Raw genomic sequence first — 16,710 nt, forward strand, 5'->3', positions numbered from 1 at the left:
GCATCTGTGTATGTGCATGAGCTTGGGAGTGCAAGCCTGTTGGAGACCTGGGGTGGAGGGTAAATCCCTCCTGGGTCATGTATTCGTGATGCATGTGAGTGTATACTCCCCAAAAGAGTGGGTTGCTGGATGTCTGTCCGTGTTTGAGTGTGAGTGTGTACATGAAGGTGAATGTATGTAAGGGGGGGGTGTCGTCCCCGGGCCCCTGTGTTAGCGAGTGTGACTGCGCTCCAGTCGGCCCCGCCCCCCGCTGCAGGTGGGCCGGCCCGCCGCGGGGCCCGCAGCGCTCGCAGCTCTTGGCTCGCGGCCGCGCTGGGCTTGCAGGGCTGGGCTGGGGCTGCGGGGCGGCGCCGGGACAGGAAGCGGAAAGCAGCAGTGCAGCGGCGGCGGTGGTGGGGCTCTGCCTCTACAAGAGCCCAGCACAGGCCGCAGGGACGCGGCCGCTGTGAGCCGAGACCACGGGCCGCTGAGCCCAGCCGGCCAGCGCGGAGGTGAGTCCCGGGGGAGGCCGTGCGCGGCGAGGCGGCGGCCTACGGGCGGACCTCGGGTGGGGAGATGCCCCGTCCGGACTCGGCGCGCCCCTGCGCCCTCCTCCCGCACTCTCCCCGCCGGACTCCGATCGCGGTTCGCGGCCCTCTCTTCTCTGGCCGGTGGCTCCCTTGGCTTCCTCCAGACCGCTCCCGGATCGTGCTTCCCGGGACCCCACTCCTCCCATCCCTGCACGGGGCGCCTTCCCGCCCCTGCCCTGCGCTCTCCATTGCACCCGACTCCAGGGCGTATCTTGGACGCCCCCCTTTACCCCTGACTGGCCTTTGGGGTGCGCCACTTGGGTGCGCGTGCCGGCCGCTAGGGAGTGCAGAGCATCGATGGGGGCAGTTATCTGGGCCAAAAGGGGTGGGGACTCAGCGGCTCTGCGCTCCCCAGAATTCGGGCGCGCACCGGGGTTCCCACCCGGCTACTGGACTGGACTCGTGCAATCGCCAGCGCCCGGGTGCCACCTGGCCAATCGCCAGGTACCGGGACAGAGCTGGCCTGTGTTTCACACCTCCCTTGCAAAATTGAGCCAGCCCGGAGGCCTTGGGGGGGCGCGTCCGGTGGCGCATCGGAGAGCGCAACAGGCAGGTAGGAGTTTACTTTCAAAAAAGCCGGGGTGGAGCAGAGTCGTGCCGGCCAGTCTCTGCCGAGATGTTCCTACCCTGGGAAGTCTCGCTGCGCTAGGGTAATGTTCGCCACGGGCAGGACCTCATTTCCTCTTGCAGCCTTTGAACTGCCCCAAGCAACGCGCCCAGAAAAGTGTGAAGCTTTATAAAAATTTAAACGCGTCGGTGGTGGAGGTAGAAGTGGGGCGGAGCCGCGGCCTGGCGGCTGGCGAGAAGCTGGTGAGACTTGCAGCCCAAGAAATCTGTTGCTCAGCTTTTACACTTCCAAACCAGGTATAATGCCCACGCCGTGAAAGGGCTCCGTGCCATGCTCATGGGGTGGTGTTAGGGCGGGGTACGATTGTGTGGCTAGTACGTGCAGTTCGTTAAAACCCTTTTTTGAGGGGGCTGTGGTTAGAAAGGGATGTATTCTTAAAGACTTATTCCAAAAGCTAGCAAGCTGTAGAGAATCTGGTGTTTTCACTGACATGTTTATAAATTTTACAGGGTTGCTGAAAAATATTACAACTTGTGTCACCAATCAACAATGCTAATTAGCATTCTCTTTCCTGTGGGTGGGTTGTTTGATTACACAGCTCCCAGCCTCTTTAAGGGAGATGGCAGAAACTGTCTGAATCCAGGGAGACATAATTAGCTATTTTATGTAACCACTAATTAGAGTTTTTTGAATTAAATCACTGTGATATGGTTGGGGCTTTGATTTGTTGGGAGGAAACTGTTCTATTCTGCAGTTCAAAGAAATAACACCCTTCACCTATCGGTGAGCGTTTAGCACTTCCAAATGTTGGTGACTCTTAATATGATTGGTGAAAACACCCAGTGTGAAATTTGCACTGTTACAGTGTTGGCAGCCTGACTTGGTTGCAACTTAATTTGTAAGTAAAATAGGAGAAGAATTCTGAGAGTGGCATATTTGCAAGGGCTGCATGCCAGACAGTGCATTTTATTGTTTTATGTGTTGAGCAATAGGCAAAAACCATAAAGGAAATTTAAAGTTTCCTTATGAAGCAACAATTCCAATGTCATCCTTGTCTATTGAAAAATTAATAAATGCTGAATGAGGAAAGTACCGTCTCTTTTATCCTCCTAATACATACACATACCCTGTTAGCTACCCTAGACTTCATCTGCTGCTTGGCTTTGATGGGCCTTCATCGGGTTGGATTTTAGTTGGAGGTCTCTGTCTTTGGGTTTGGGACCCTTAAGAACTAGAACTATTTGAGATTCATTTCTTTTCTACTGAACTACCCCCCTACCCCGCCCCCGACTAACACCCTTGCAATGCTTAGTTAGGACACTGAAGCTGTGAATAGGAGTTGAAATTGCAAATTCTTTGTGAGGTTATAATGTGGTTTGGAACAATTTATGATTGTTGCCTACCCTCCTCTATGTAAATAAACAGATCTGGTAATTGCTACATTGCTATAAATTTTCCATAGCAAAGAACACACGTTCTGGAATTAGTCTCCCAAAGTTCAAGCCCTAGTTGGAGCACATATCAGGTGTGTGACCTTGGTTTCCTTAACTGTGCCATGAAATTAATGTTTTATCTCCCTTAAAGGCTTGTTATGAAAATTAAGTGAGATACTGCATGCAAATAATTTCTGAGAGTCTAACATATAGTAAGCACTTGATAAATGTAAGCTGTTGGACTATAATTGCCATCATCTCTCTGTGAACTGGGGGCATGGCTGTATGTGGCAGGAGACTGGGGCATGGTGCTCGGTTATTCTTCATAGGTGGCTTGCTTGCGAGGCTGTGTTTCTACAAGCAGTCTTGGTCTCAGTGAAACCTGCTGAAAAGGAGTCTGCATGTTCTGCTACTGTCTGTTCCTGCCCGAGTTTTCCTGAGTCCCAGCTATTGCACAGTTGTCATTGGACCTGGCGCCATAGAACTCACAGAAGAGCTAGTTCTCATGAAATTGTGTTTCTTTTTTCTGTTGTTATTGCCTCTGAAGCTTAAAAGTCTAGCAGGGGTAGGGGGTTGCTTACAAACAAATATCCATTGTAGAGCCTCAAATGCATTTACCTTTCACAGCTCTTAGAAATCTATATGCAGCAGCTGAAGGCATTTCAGAAGTAATTAATGATTTAAGCCAGGAAAAGTTATTCTGGGAAGGTGAGTTGAAGTCATTGTCAAGACAGGTAAAAGGAGGTTGATATTTTCTCTCCATGTGAATAGTGGCCCAGAACCATTCATTTATAAGACTTCTGTTGCCATAAAAGGATTATTAGGTATGTCACAAGTGTCATAGGCCCTGTAGATCCTCATGCCGGTGACCTGGACAGTATTTTATGATTTATAGAACACAGGTTCAGAAAAATGTTTTCTAGTTCTTGTCATCCTTCTCTGAATTTCCACTCAACCTTGTGGTCCTCCAGCTACACCCACACCATGTTCTCTAATGTCTCTGACATTCACTTCCAACCTGAGGAAGCTTGCAAGGGGCAGAGTAGAAATTATTAAATTACTTAGCCACAGTTAATAATAGTTGTTCAAAGTGGACAATCAAACCAAAACGATACACGTAAAAATTCAATGAAAATGGTATGTTAAGTCATATGCCACCCAAAGGTATTCTTCCTAACCCAGGAATTTCACTTTACTGAATAATCATAGTTGATGGTTATGCTTACCCTGTGCTTGGTAGTGTTATAAATGATTTTTTTTGGAATCATTTCATTTAATACCCACAGTAAGCTTATAAGGTAAGTGAAAAATGTAATTCTGTTATCACAGTCGAGAAACTGAGGAATGGAAAAGTAGCTTGCTCTGAGATCACCCAGCTAAAGAGTACCCTGAGCCAGGATTTGAATGGCCATGGTCTAACTCCAGAACCTGGGCTCGTAAGCTAGTCTTCTGTAGAGGAAAAGTTGGCTCTAAGCAAAATTATTTAAATTGTTATTTTCCCCTTGAGGATCATATAATTAAAAGTGTGTGCTTGGAGCAAAATATTCACTTCAAAATATAAACAATAAATCATGGAGTGAACCCTTAGAATTCTATGTGTGGTAAAAATAAAATATTCCAAGTAATGCACATAGTATATATAAACACAGTTGATACATAAACTGTGCTTTATGCTTTCCCTTGGAAACCCATCCACCTCTGGGAGAGCAGGCTGACTCTTGAAGTTCCATGTACATCTCTGTACCTCTTGCACAGTTTATGTTCTACCCTCCCAACCAAAGCCCCCTTAATTACTTAATAGCTCTAGGCAAAGCTGTTGATGTTTTTATAATTTGCTTTTCATGAAGATTAGCTTATGTTTACCACTGTCATTACCATAACCTATTATTTCCCTCATGATTTTCTGAGCACTGTTTTTCTTTCAAGTCAGAAGTCAGGTGTATTTTACGTGAGTGAACATGACTTTAGGGGAAGATTCTGTTTGAGGCCACTGACCTTCACTTGCTCTGAATAAAGGGTGGTGAAAGAGGTCCTTTGGGCCTTTTTGCCTGGGAATTCCAGAATTCAAGGCACTTCCACTAAGAAAAAATCACCCTGTGCACCTGTCTAAACGGTGTTCCTCTTGCTGGCATGCGTTGTAGCTTGAAGAGTTCCCTTCCTGTCCGGATGTGGGCTTCCACCCTTACCAAGCAGTGCCTGTAGCTTCTAAGGGGTGGGTGACAGGAGGGTCAGGATGCATCTGGAATATGAACTCTGGTGTGAGCCAGTGGTGTGGCTACAACTCTCAGTAGTTCTGACACCACTGCTGTATCTACTTCTGCAAGGTTTTTTTTTCCACAGTGAATGTATGCCTCTGTGTCCTGAGATCTGCTGCAGAACCCAGTATTCATTTAGCAAAGGTTGATTGGATACTGGTTATATTCTAGGAACTGGAGAGAGAGTACTGGAAGTGGTTCCTGCCCTGTGAAGCTCATAATCCATACAGGAGCCCGACACTGAATAACCATACAATCAAAAGTAGGTTGGAAATTGGGATAGGAAGAGTGCTGGGTGCTGGGAAGGGCCTGATTTAGATTGGAAGATCCGAGAGGCCCCTTGGAAAAAGCTGTATTTAAATTCAGAAGAATTGGGAAAAACTGGGCATGTGAAAAGTGAATACCAGCAGATACACTGCATTCTGCCAAAGACAGGAGGCTGGAAAGAGCCCGTGCCTTAGAGGAACCTGGTGGGCAGGACATTGCAGATCAAATGGAAGATTTTGTATTTTATTCAAAATTTAGGGGGAGACCATGGAGTTGTTTTAAACAGGGGAGTGATGTCTGCATTGTAATTTTAAAGGTCACTCTGGCCTCTGACTGCTGCCCAGTCTGGGCCAAACAAAATAGGTCATGTGAGGGGTAAGATAAGGAGGCAGTTCCAGATTTTAGGGTCCAAATTTTCTCCTTTGAATGACTCCATGCATTCAGGCTGGTGCAGCAGCCTGTAAACTTATTACCCAGGGAAACTGATTCCTTTTTATACTTTAGAATCTTCCCTGATAAGGGGTCCCTTCTAACCTTGTGTGAGTGCTGTCAATTCCTGGTGCATACAGGGAACTGTCTCATAAATATGTCTTTGCAGGGATCAGCTTTAGGATACGCTTCTTCTTCTTTTTTTTTTTTTTTAAACTGGATCGAAGCTCTTAACCTGAGCTCAAACCCTCTTTTAAAATGAGTGCACTGTGGATTTTATTAGTTTGTTACCTGTTGCTTCTCCTTAATCCTCACTCAGATCTTAGAACAAGAATTGGTAACCACAGTCTTAACAGTCTGACTTAGAAGAAGAGCCAGGCTCCTCACTGACTGGATTAGCTGAGGAAACCCAGAGGTCTTGCTAAGGTTGGCGTAGTGTTGCTGCGAACCAGCAGCATGAGGGCAGGACCCCGGACCAGCAGAGCTTAACAGTGGTCGGAGGTGTGGGATAAAGGGAAGATGAATAGGATGATGGTATCACTGCAGCAGAGGAAATTAGAAAGATTAGGCCAAGACTTGAGAGAGCAGTAGTGGGTGGTGATAATCCCAGATGGAACAAGAAATATCCAAGCAGGAAATATTCATCTGGGCTTTGTCCTTCAGGCATTATTTGTTGGGGACCTATATGATCAAAGTATGGCACAGCCTCCAAGGAGCCTGTACCATAGTAAATTCACAGATGGAGAAGAAGAATGGTGCATGTTTTGAGGGTCAAGGGATGACCTCATGGGAGAAGGGAGGACCGTTTGGAGAGGTAGTAGAGGTACAAGTGCCATTGAATCGGAAGACAGCCAGCAGCAGAGTCCCAAAGGACAGCAGTGTGCCTCTGTCATTGCTATACCCCTATCCTTGCTGAGAGTATTCTCTCATGGCTACTCTTTCAATATAGAGGTGAATAAATGGATCACCTGGGTAAGAAGGACTTGGAGAAGGAGCACAAGGTTTGATCTTTGGATTCGGCTCACAACAGTCTCTGGGCAGCTCCAGTGAGTTGCTTCCCTGGAGAGGGGAGGATGGAGGATTTGGTGGTGACCAGGGAGCGACAGCATGTACAGATCCCCCTTGGGCAAGTATGGTCAGGAAGCGTGGGAGAGAAACTGGGCATGGGGGTTGGTAGAGTTAGGAAAAGCCTTTCCCCAGAGGGCACTTGGGGGCTGTGATTGCCTTTGAGAGGCGTGCCTGAAGTTGCCCTAATGGATAGTCAAGGTTTTAACGAGAATAAAGAATGATGACCTTTGGCAGAGCGGAGGAAGGGAATGAAACTTGGGTTCTCTGAGCTGGAGGCTCCCCACCATTTAATCCTTACCAACGGCCCTTGAAAGAGAGTATTAAATAAACCTCATTTTATTTGGGGACCTTGGTGGATGGGTGGAACTTTGAAAGCTCAGAGAGGTCCACATCTAACCTGTGGTGTCACGGTTGGGAAGCATGGAGACAGGATCATGTCTCCGTGACTGGTGTGCAGAGCCTGGGCTGCCTGCCTCTTAGATACCCCTCAGCATTTAGCAAGGAAACATTCGATATTAGGGTAGAACAAGGAATTAAGGATTATGGTTTGAAAGGCAGAAACGAGTGTAGGAGTTATGCCCGGTTAATTATGAATCTGAAAAAGGGTGGTCAGTTTTCTGAATAAAGGATCCAAACCTTGGCACATGCAGGTCAACAGGGAATGGGCCGTGGGCTCTCGGGAAAAGAGACTCAGTTCATTCCAGGCTGCACATATTGGCTGTATCTCCCAAGGCTGGTGTCTGTCATGTATGAAGCTGGTGAAAAAGCACCAAAACCTGGAGCAGAAAGGAAGTCAGACTGTAAGATGCTCAGAGCTCCCTGGAATGCCTAGTGATAATGGTAGGAGATGGAGCAGGGAGAGAAAGAGGTGCTCTTGAAGTTCCCAGAAAGGTGGATGTTAGTCCAGGAGCCAAACTAACATTCTCTTAAATGCCTGTTGTATTTCACATTTAATCTTTACAGTTACCCCCACCCCGCCAAAGGGGGTCTGGTGTGGGAAACCTATGGCTCCAAGGTTAAGCTCAAGTGCAAAACTGGTTAGTAAGTGGTGGACTGCAGGTGAGCCTCAGGGTGGGAAGCCTCCCACGCAGGCTCTTCCCCCACGGCTCCTTCCCAAGCTTTTTTCTCACTGAGGACAAGGAGAACTTGGAGTTTGGAACCATTGAAGGGAGTGTTGATGGCCTCCAATTTTCATTCACCCCATGCCTGGCCATATTGGCTCATTACAGCCATCCTGCCATTTGCAAGTTCAGAGGTTTAATCATTTCACTGAGGTCTTGTAGCTAGGAAGAGAGTCAAGTACGGGGTTGCAACCAGCTCTGGATATTACAGTATCTGCTTGGGTCTTCATGTTAGCCCTGTGAGGGTGGTGGCTAGTTGATTTATCCCTGTTTAGCAAAACAAGGCTCAAGAAGGCTAGTGGCTTATCCCAGGTTGTGAGACATGGTGGCTGAGCTTGGGCCCGAACCTAGGCTTCCTCAGGGCTTGCCTTCGACTTCACAGCCAGGGAGAAGTGAAATGATGAGTCAGGATACCCTGGGTAGAGGAGGCTTACCCTGGGTAACAGACAGACCTTGCACAATTAGTCAGGACAGTCTCATCCTCATCAGTATTCGAAGCCCTGGGGAGTGGGTTGGTGTGTGGTGATGTGACATGCAGGCCCAATTCATGCCCCAACCTGCCCGGATTCCCTTCAGACACTTGTTGCTAGCTGGGTCAGGGAGACTGGGCCTCTTCCCAGTAGGGGTAGGGGTATGGCATTTGCCACTCCTTTGTGTTTTCTTCACACTTATCTCACTGGCTCTGTTTGCAGTTTCAGCTTCCAGGGGCGCTGGAAGGAGGAGCCCTGTTGGGCGGAGTCCAGCTCTGGAGGGGTGCTGGGAGAGACAGAATTTCCTAGAAGTAAAGCTTTAGCAAGTGGGAACTCAGGAATGTACTTGGAAATGTTTCCAATTTATTTTTATTGCAAAGCAATACCTAATGAAAGTGTGCGGAAGGACCCAGGAGCCTGCCATCAATCAATCATGGTCTTTCATTTTCTGATGTCCCCCTTTAATTCTTTTTCTTACATAAACTCTTTTATGTGATTGTAACTGTAATGTTTAGACTCAGTGTGCATCTACAATCCTGTATCCTGCTTTGTGAATTTGTCATTCATCATAAAAGTCTCCATTCTTTATCATTATCACTTTGTACAGATATGTGATATTTCTTTGGTGAGATGAACCATGAGTTTCCTTACTGATTCCTTTGTTTTTTTTGGGGGGAGGGGGAGGAAGGTCATTTAGATTGTTTTTGGCTTTTTAGTATTAGAGACAGGGAATAATTATTCTTCTTTAAGAATTAGCTCTTTAAGGTGAATTTTTATGTGTTTGGATTCTTGAATTTAAGAGACAGAATTTGTTTTTAAATTGACATTTGGAGATTATGACCCCAAAGCTCCTTCCCTAGGTATTGTTTATTTATTCAACTAACTGGCAGTGGGGGGCTGGGCATTCTGTCTAGCATTGGTGTGAGAAGTCACTTCCTGCAGCTAAAGCCAGTGAGGGCGAGGCTGTGCTCAGGAAATGGACCACTGCCCTGGCTCTCCCACCACCCATCTTCCTGCTGCTGGGATAGGATTTGGTTCAATTGACGCCCATCCTAGGCACCTGGGAAGAGATGACTATTGTCCATTGTCCTTCAGCCCCGTGAAGATTGGCTTTGGAGATTGATCCCTCTTTCTTTCCTCTTTCCCAGAATTCGTTCCTGGCGAAGAGAAGCTCCTCCTCTGGTTCCCAGACCCCTTGAGGCTTTAGGAACCAGTAGGTGAACTTACCTGCCTTGAAGGAGAAACAGCGCCTGCTCCTTCATCAAGAGGAAGCCGTTCATTGCTATGGATACCGAATCCACATATTCTGGATATTCATACTATTCAAGCCATTCAAAAAAATCTCACAGACAAGGGTATGTAAGCTGTCAAATGTTCCACTTTTCTGTTTGGGGAAAACTGCAGGCTGCTGGAGCTTTCTAGACTCAGTTTTCAAACCGCTTGCTTGCAGGGCTGTTCATGCTGGAGATTCAGTCCTCCGGTGCATGAGAAGCTGAACACGGTTGACATGTGTTGGGAGTCGCCATGCCACCAATTTACATTTTATAGCCACCATTACCGTCGATGACCTCAATTTCTCACAATTGGTTTTCAATTAAAGTTTCCCCGGCAGTGGGGATGTTCTTCATTTCTAGGTACTTCTAGATGTCAGTTCTCCCAAAGCTTTACCGATCATGCAAATGAAAAGTTTAAAAACTTGTGCTGATCTGTGGGTGTCACCCCAGGCTGCTGACTCATTGTCCATGATGCCTTGCCATGAGGCTCACACGCAAACCCGCGTGATTGGCCAGGCCCCTTATTTCTCTTTGACTAATCTTCCAAGTAAAGCCTGGGTTTTGAAAGCACTGTCCGGGGTGATGGGGCCAGTTTCTCCCTCCTCTACAAAGTGACGGCAGGTCTGCACTGGTATTCACAGGGCCTGCGTGTTACTGACCCACAGAGTACTTGCTGAGTGGAGGATGAGTGAATGATGGCAGAAATAAATTAATATATAGTGGACGCTGTGCTGGTTGAGAGTAGAGCTGATGAAATTGTAGTGCTGCCATTTACCCTGTTCTCCTGATTTGTGATATGGGTACAGCGATCCCCTCCTTACAGCATTCTAAGAAGATTAAACAAGATTTAATCTTAATTTATGTAAAGCATTGAAACTAGCACTGTAGTTGGAGGTTGCTAACCAGTGCCTTGTCATGGCACCACGGTGTTAAGGTACCCACTGATCCCAGCCCCAGGGCCCACCATGGCCACAGTTCTGCACTCGCGTGGGAACGGTGGCTCCTGGTGTTTGTTTCCCTTGCTGAGCTCTCCGCACAAGCAACTGTTGCAGAGTGAGCTTTTGTTTTGTGCATCTCAAATTTGCTAATTTATTTATGAGCCTGGGTAGATCTACACACACAGAAAGAGATCTGTGAGCATATTCTCCAAGCTGCCAAGAGTAGCCGTTCCCAGGGAAGGGGGTCAGCCACAGATGGTGACTGATGGGACCTTCAATTATACTGTCTTTTTGTAGTTGTTCAATTTTTTTTTATAAGTGTGTCTTTTGTGATTAAAAAAAATGAATAAGAAAGTACAAAGGAAAGGTTTTCAAAGATTATTTGAGGATATGAGAAAAATGTCACGAGATGGTGTTATTAAAAAAATGGAAAAAAAAAATGGGATTCAAAACATTGTGTCTTATAATAGTTCTATCGACACCTAATAAGATCAGTATTAACCAAGCCTGTCTCTGAGTATAGGATTATGGGTGGCTAACTTTCTTTTTAAACTTTCATCAATTTCTGAGTTTTTATACATGGCTCTTATAATCATACCTATTTGACCCTTTGCACTGGAGCCCAGGTTGGCCTTTCCAATCAGAAAAGAAAGCAGACGTGCTCAAGTGTGGCTGCTGCAGGGCTGGGGCGAGGGAGCCTGCAGTCACATGCCAGAGCCCAGGTCCTGAGAGAGCTAGAAACCTCAGGTGATAAAAATCCAATCACAAATTCCCACCAGCGGGTGAACTTACCAGATGAGTTATGACACACCAGAAGCGGCTGTTTTGAAATATCAACTCTGGGAGCTAAGCGGGAAAAGCCACTCCCTCTTCAATATTCCGGGCTCTCCTCTTTCACGCCACAGTGATGGAAGTAGGGATTTGGGGTGCTTTTGAAATTTGGGGATGAAGAGGGGTGACAGCTTGCAGGATCGGAACCAGCTCTGGCCCCTTTGGTCTACACTTGTATTCTGACTTCTACGCTTTGGGACCTTTTGCTGCTCTCTGCCTCTTGGAGGCCCCAGAAACTGATAGCCCAGTTCAGTGGTGGGAACTTCCAGGAACTATAACTTTGTATTAAAACAACACGCAGAACTCTCAGTGCCTTCTTGGACCTATGTGGAAAGTGCTTGGCAAATGTTAATACAAGCCGAGGCTTCTGATCAGCTCCGAGAGGAGCTCTAAGTGGAGCCATGTGAGCACAAGGGGTCTGGAGGTGCATTTCATGGTTCTTTACAAAACACCATTATCCTTGGGGGTGAATTGTCTGACTGTAGGCAAAGCCGGGTACAGAAACTGGTGGGGAGTTGTGATCTATAGATAATGGGTGCTATGGAGTGCTTTGCTAGGGCATAAAGAATGTTAAGCAGTAATTGTACCTTCCACAGGCATGAGAGCAGGCCTGAGACACAGCCAAGGACATCTATTTTGTCCCGGGAGTTTCCCTGGGCAGGTGGCTCTCCTCCGTGCCCTGTCAGGTGTTTGAATGGAAGAGCAAGAAAGTGGAGGGCCTTGTCTATTGGGTAATTTTAGTACGATTTCAACGCAGGAATAATGAAGTGCACCAAACATGGTATGCTTGATGACATCATGATCATCTTGGAGAGCTGACAGGTGACTCTTATAGCAAAGAGGCTGTTGGCCTGGTTTGGTGATGCCTGTGGTCTCCAGAGATTGTCCAGTTAACTTCAGCCCACCTCACCTAAACCCCGGGGGGGTTCAGAGCGTAAGTTTCCCAATTTAAACACAGAGCTGCCAATAATATGGACAACCACTTTGGGAGTCCCTGCTGGCTCCTCCCATGGTCACAGCCATCCTAGGAGGGTGGGAGGTGGTAGCCCATGTTACAGATGATGAAACCAAGGCTCTGAGACAGCGTTGTTGCCTGAAGTTATAAGGTTTGTTGAAGCACCCTACAGATTTCAGGCTCATGATCCTTCAGAAAGGAAATGTCACTTTTGCAAGGGAAGTGAAGGGCAGCTGGTGTGACTGATGTATTAACGTGCATCATCCCAAAGAGGGCTGCCTGGGCAGTGGAGAAATTGGTTCTTTTGTTCTGAGGCCATTTCAGTTCCAGTTTGCCCAGTGCTCAGCCCTCCTACCCCAGACAGGGCCCAGAGGAAGCAGCCAGCCAGACCCAGCAGTCAGTAGAGAGAGAACAGGTAGTGGGTGGTGGTAGAGAAGGAAAGGGAGGAGTAACCGGTGGGGCTGGCTTTCCCCAAATAGAAATAGACAAACAACAGAAACAAGAGTAAATAATCTTCCCAGGAAATCCCGAGTGTAAGTGGAAACAGTATGGGAATCAGAGGATTCTGGCTACATACTGAGGGGGTTGGTTACAGCAGCCCCCAAGAGCTCAGCTCCAGAATTGGCCTAAATAGATGCATTTATACACACACAAAGGTGCAGACATTTGTAGGTGCCTCCTACACACTGCTGCTTGTTCTTCCCACCATCTAATGCACACGTACACACACACACACACACACACACACACACACATACTTATCTTTGCTTATCTGGGCAGAGAGTGTGTGGGGATAGATTTAGAGATGAAGATATGAAGATTCCCTTAGATGATACAGCTGCTCATCAAAGGCACATAGGTGATCCAACCAATTAGGCCAAGTTGGAAAAGTCTATCCTAAGTATGTATTTATTTGTAAGACCTCATTCATTGGTTTGGTAAACTGTTGACTCCTCTGACCTCCTATTGCCATACTCATAGACACGTGGACCCATTGTCTCCATGAATGGGGAATACTTTCCCAGAGGAAACTTGGAAGCCTTAGAGATTCCTTGGAGTGATACCATCGAGAGCATTTGGGCCCCTGCTGCCAGGAGGTGGCCACTTGCAGTTCTGCAGACTGGAAAGCACTGGATGGATGGCCATATTTTTGTTGGAAGTCACTCTTAAATCCTACCCTGACTTAGTACCTGGAGCAGTCATGCAGGAGTCGTGATTCCTGTGAAAGCTGTATGGCGGGTTGTGTGCTTCCTTCATAACAAGACCAATACAAAGAGCCGACCCCCGGCACAATGTTGGTGCAGTGATAGGACCTGCTCTATGTTCCCCACAATCGACCTATGTGTTATCAGTTTTGTGTCACTGTGACCAGAATACCTGACAAGAACAACTTAAGGGGGCAGAGATTATTTTGGCTCCTGGTTTCAGAGATTTAGTATATGGTTGGCAAACCCCACTGCTCTGGGCCCAAGGTGAGGCAGAATATCATGGCAGAAGGACATGGTGAGGGAAGCTGCTTAGGGAAGGGTGGCTGGGAAGGGGAGAGAGAGAGAGAGAGAGAGAGAGAGAGAGAGAGAGAGAGAGAGAGAGAGAGAGAGAGGGGCAGGCCAGGAAGGGGCCACAGAGAAGGTGCACCCCTCCAGGGCATGTCCCTAGTGACCCACCTCCTCCAGCCATGCCCCACCTGCCACATTAAACCATTAGTCCATTCGAACTAGGATGGACTGATTGGGTTACAGCTCTCGAAACCCAATCATTTCACCTCTGGCTATTCTTGCCTTAACACAGGAGCTTTGTAGGGAGCACTTCATGTCCAAACCATAACACCCTGCGTGGAAAGTTCTCAGCTCTGGGCAGCCTTCATTCCCGGCTGCACACTGTCCTTCACCTACTTAGCACTATTTTAATAAGGAAGCACTGTGCGTTGTGTCATGGTGCAGCTGAGCATAGGTTCGTGGCTCCCATTATGTAGCCTCTGCTGTGTGCAAGGCATACTCTGTCACTCCAGCAGCCCCCTGCCCAGGGCCAGTTGGGTTGGAGAATCTTGGGGGAAATTTCTTAGACTGCCTACATCCTGCACACCTGGGAAGCTGGTGGAAAATATGGATTCCTATCACCTCCCTTCCAGATAAATCCCTTGATGGTGGAGCCTGCCAGTCTACCTATATCTGTGCTCCAAGTGGATTCTCTGCACACTGGGGTTTGCGAGGCACTGGTTTCTGGCTCTGGAGGATGGAAAACTCCCCTCACGTTATCAGATTAAGGGTTCTTATCTGGTTCTCCTCAGATGTTAGCAGGGTAGTTGTTAGACAGTCGTTCCCTGTCTGGGTCCTCTTGGTTTCTGTAGGAGCCAGGCTGGGTGGGTTGGGGGTTGGGAGAGAGCAGAGAGTCTGTTTCCAGCCCTGGGTGGTTCCCCCACCTGCTCTCTGCCCTGCTAGTTAGTGTGCAGGATCGGGGAATTGGCACTCAGTGAAAGATTTTGATTTCCAGTGGAATTTGTGCTGTCACAGGATTTGACCCATGGGGCTTGTGAATAGAGAGATGGGTTAGGGAAGCATATGACTTGGCTGATGGCCGAGGCAATGATAAATGTGGCAGCAGTAAGAGTAAGAAGGGAATCTGTCTGGCTGCAGGTACGACCTACCAGAGAGACAGTTCTGGCCCTTGTCTGACGACTCATTCTGAAAACTAGCCATGCATGGGCGAATCTCTCCCACGCTGTTTATTGCTTCTCACATGGAGTTCCTTTTTAAATGATTGTATTAGACAACAGAGAGTGTGGGGCACACAACTTTGTGCTATCTAAGGTCACAGGGCAATCAGGACTCCTAGTAGTATCTTTAAGGCGTAATTCATGGCTCTTGTAGCTTTGACAAATATGAGGGTGAGCATCAGGAATTTTATGCTGTAAAATCTTCCAAATTGTTTTTCAAAACACTGTAGCATCGTGGGTTTGAATGGAGATAGTGGCAACAGACCTGGATTCGGATACTACTCTGCCACTTCCTGCACCTTTGGGAAGTCACTTAAATTCTGTGAACCTCAATTTTCTCATCTGTAAAATGGGAACAATAATACTAACCTCAGAGGATTATAGCTAGGATTGAGTGAAACTATCAAGCACGTAGCAAAGTGCTTTGAAATTGAAATGGGACAAAGATGATTAACGTTGCGTTGTAATATCTTTGGGTGAACAAATTCTCCACTTATATGACTTTTTTCCTAGTTGCCTGGTTGAAATAAAGAGTTAACCAGAATCTGTCTATTCCTAGTTCTATTCTAGGGATAGAACTGTTGTCATTGAAAGATCTTCTGCAGCCATGGGTGCCTCTTGGCTCTTAGAAAGAATTATCCAATGCTTATGATAAGGTACACGTTTAACATGAAACCTGCACATGACAGTTTTTGCTTTTTGGGTTTTTGTTGTGGTTGTTTTGCTAAATGGTGGGTTAATAGAAGACCTGTGTGTGGAAAGGAAGGGAGTTTGATGATGTGTTGATGGTTCTGTTTACATCTCTTTCTCCGAGGTAACAAACTCTGCTTCACAAAGTCAGGAAACCATTCTTGGTCTTTAATAATAGTAGTGATACCATTATAACAGTAAGCCACAATGGCTACTGTGTACTGGTCCTATGTACATTATCTATTTTTATTGTTCCCCGTTTCCTATATGAGGAGATGGAGGTTTTAGAGGTTGTGCAAGGTCGAACATCTGGTGGGGACAGATCAAGATTGGACTCTTTGCACAACCTTTATGTGCAATGCTTTCCCTGACTTGGGAATGAGGGCAAGTGGTCATAGGAAGGAGGACTGATGTCAGGTGGCCTACGGGGACAAGAGGCTAAGGGAACTTACTGACTGTTGACCACTGAGGGGCTGGCTCTGTTGCTGGGTCACTCCTGAATTCACCATTGGCAGCTGGAGGCTAGAGTGCTACTTTCCATAGGTGGTTATTGACCAGATTGTGACCTCTGGGCTTGGCCACCGTGATTGATTGATTTGTAACTTCAATATTGACCCCCCACAGTGGGGTGCCCTTTCAGTCAGCATGGGAGACCACCCAGAAAAGTTCATCTGGGTTGAAAGTATGCCGCAGTCTGCTCTCCTTAGGAGGCCTGAACACACACACACACACACACACACACACACACACACACATACACACCACACACACACACACCTGGGTGTCATTTGTCCTAGCTTTGTTTGTTTCTGTGGGTGTCTTTGAGTTCACCTAGAACCTATGGGAATGACTTTTAGTTTGGAATTCGTAAGAATTAGGAGAAAATGATTCTCTGTCCTGGTTTAGAGTTTCCTTTCTTCTCTTGTCCAAAAGTATAGGGTGACAGTGTGTCCCAGATTTTTGGGGGGTAGAACGAAGCTTAGATATTCTACAATGATGGCCCAATAAAATCCTAGAAAATTAACTCGGGCAAATTATAACCAAGTCAAGTGAGTAATTATTACCATAAAATGTGCCTCCAATTCAGGAATTGAAAAATTTGAGGCTCTGAAAAATTAAGACCACTGTT

At 46.9% G+C, this 16,710-nt stretch overlaps 1 protein-coding gene across 1 annotated transcript in view; it reads left to right on the forward strand.

The window, feature by feature from the left end:
• The first annotated feature begins 388 nt into the window (after positions 1–388).
• Vangl1 (VANGL planar cell polarity protein 1) overlaps positions 389–16,710 on the forward strand; it is a 48,122-nt gene continuing 31,800 nt past the window's right edge. The window contains exons 1-2 of the mRNA XM_026394187.2: positions 389–491; positions 9,329–9,535. Coding sequence (XP_026249972.2) covers positions 9,465–9,535 — 71 coding nt within the window. The 5' untranslated portion in view covers positions 389–491; positions 9,329–9,464. The remainder of the gene's footprint in view (positions 492–9,328; positions 9,536–16,710) is intronic.

This window comes from Urocitellus parryii, chromosome 11 (assembly GCF_045843805.1).
Source record: "Urocitellus parryii isolate mUroPar1 chromosome 11, mUroPar1.hap1, whole genome shotgun sequence".
Taxonomy (NCBI): Eukaryota; Metazoa; Chordata; class Mammalia; order Rodentia; family Sciuridae; genus Urocitellus; species Urocitellus parryii.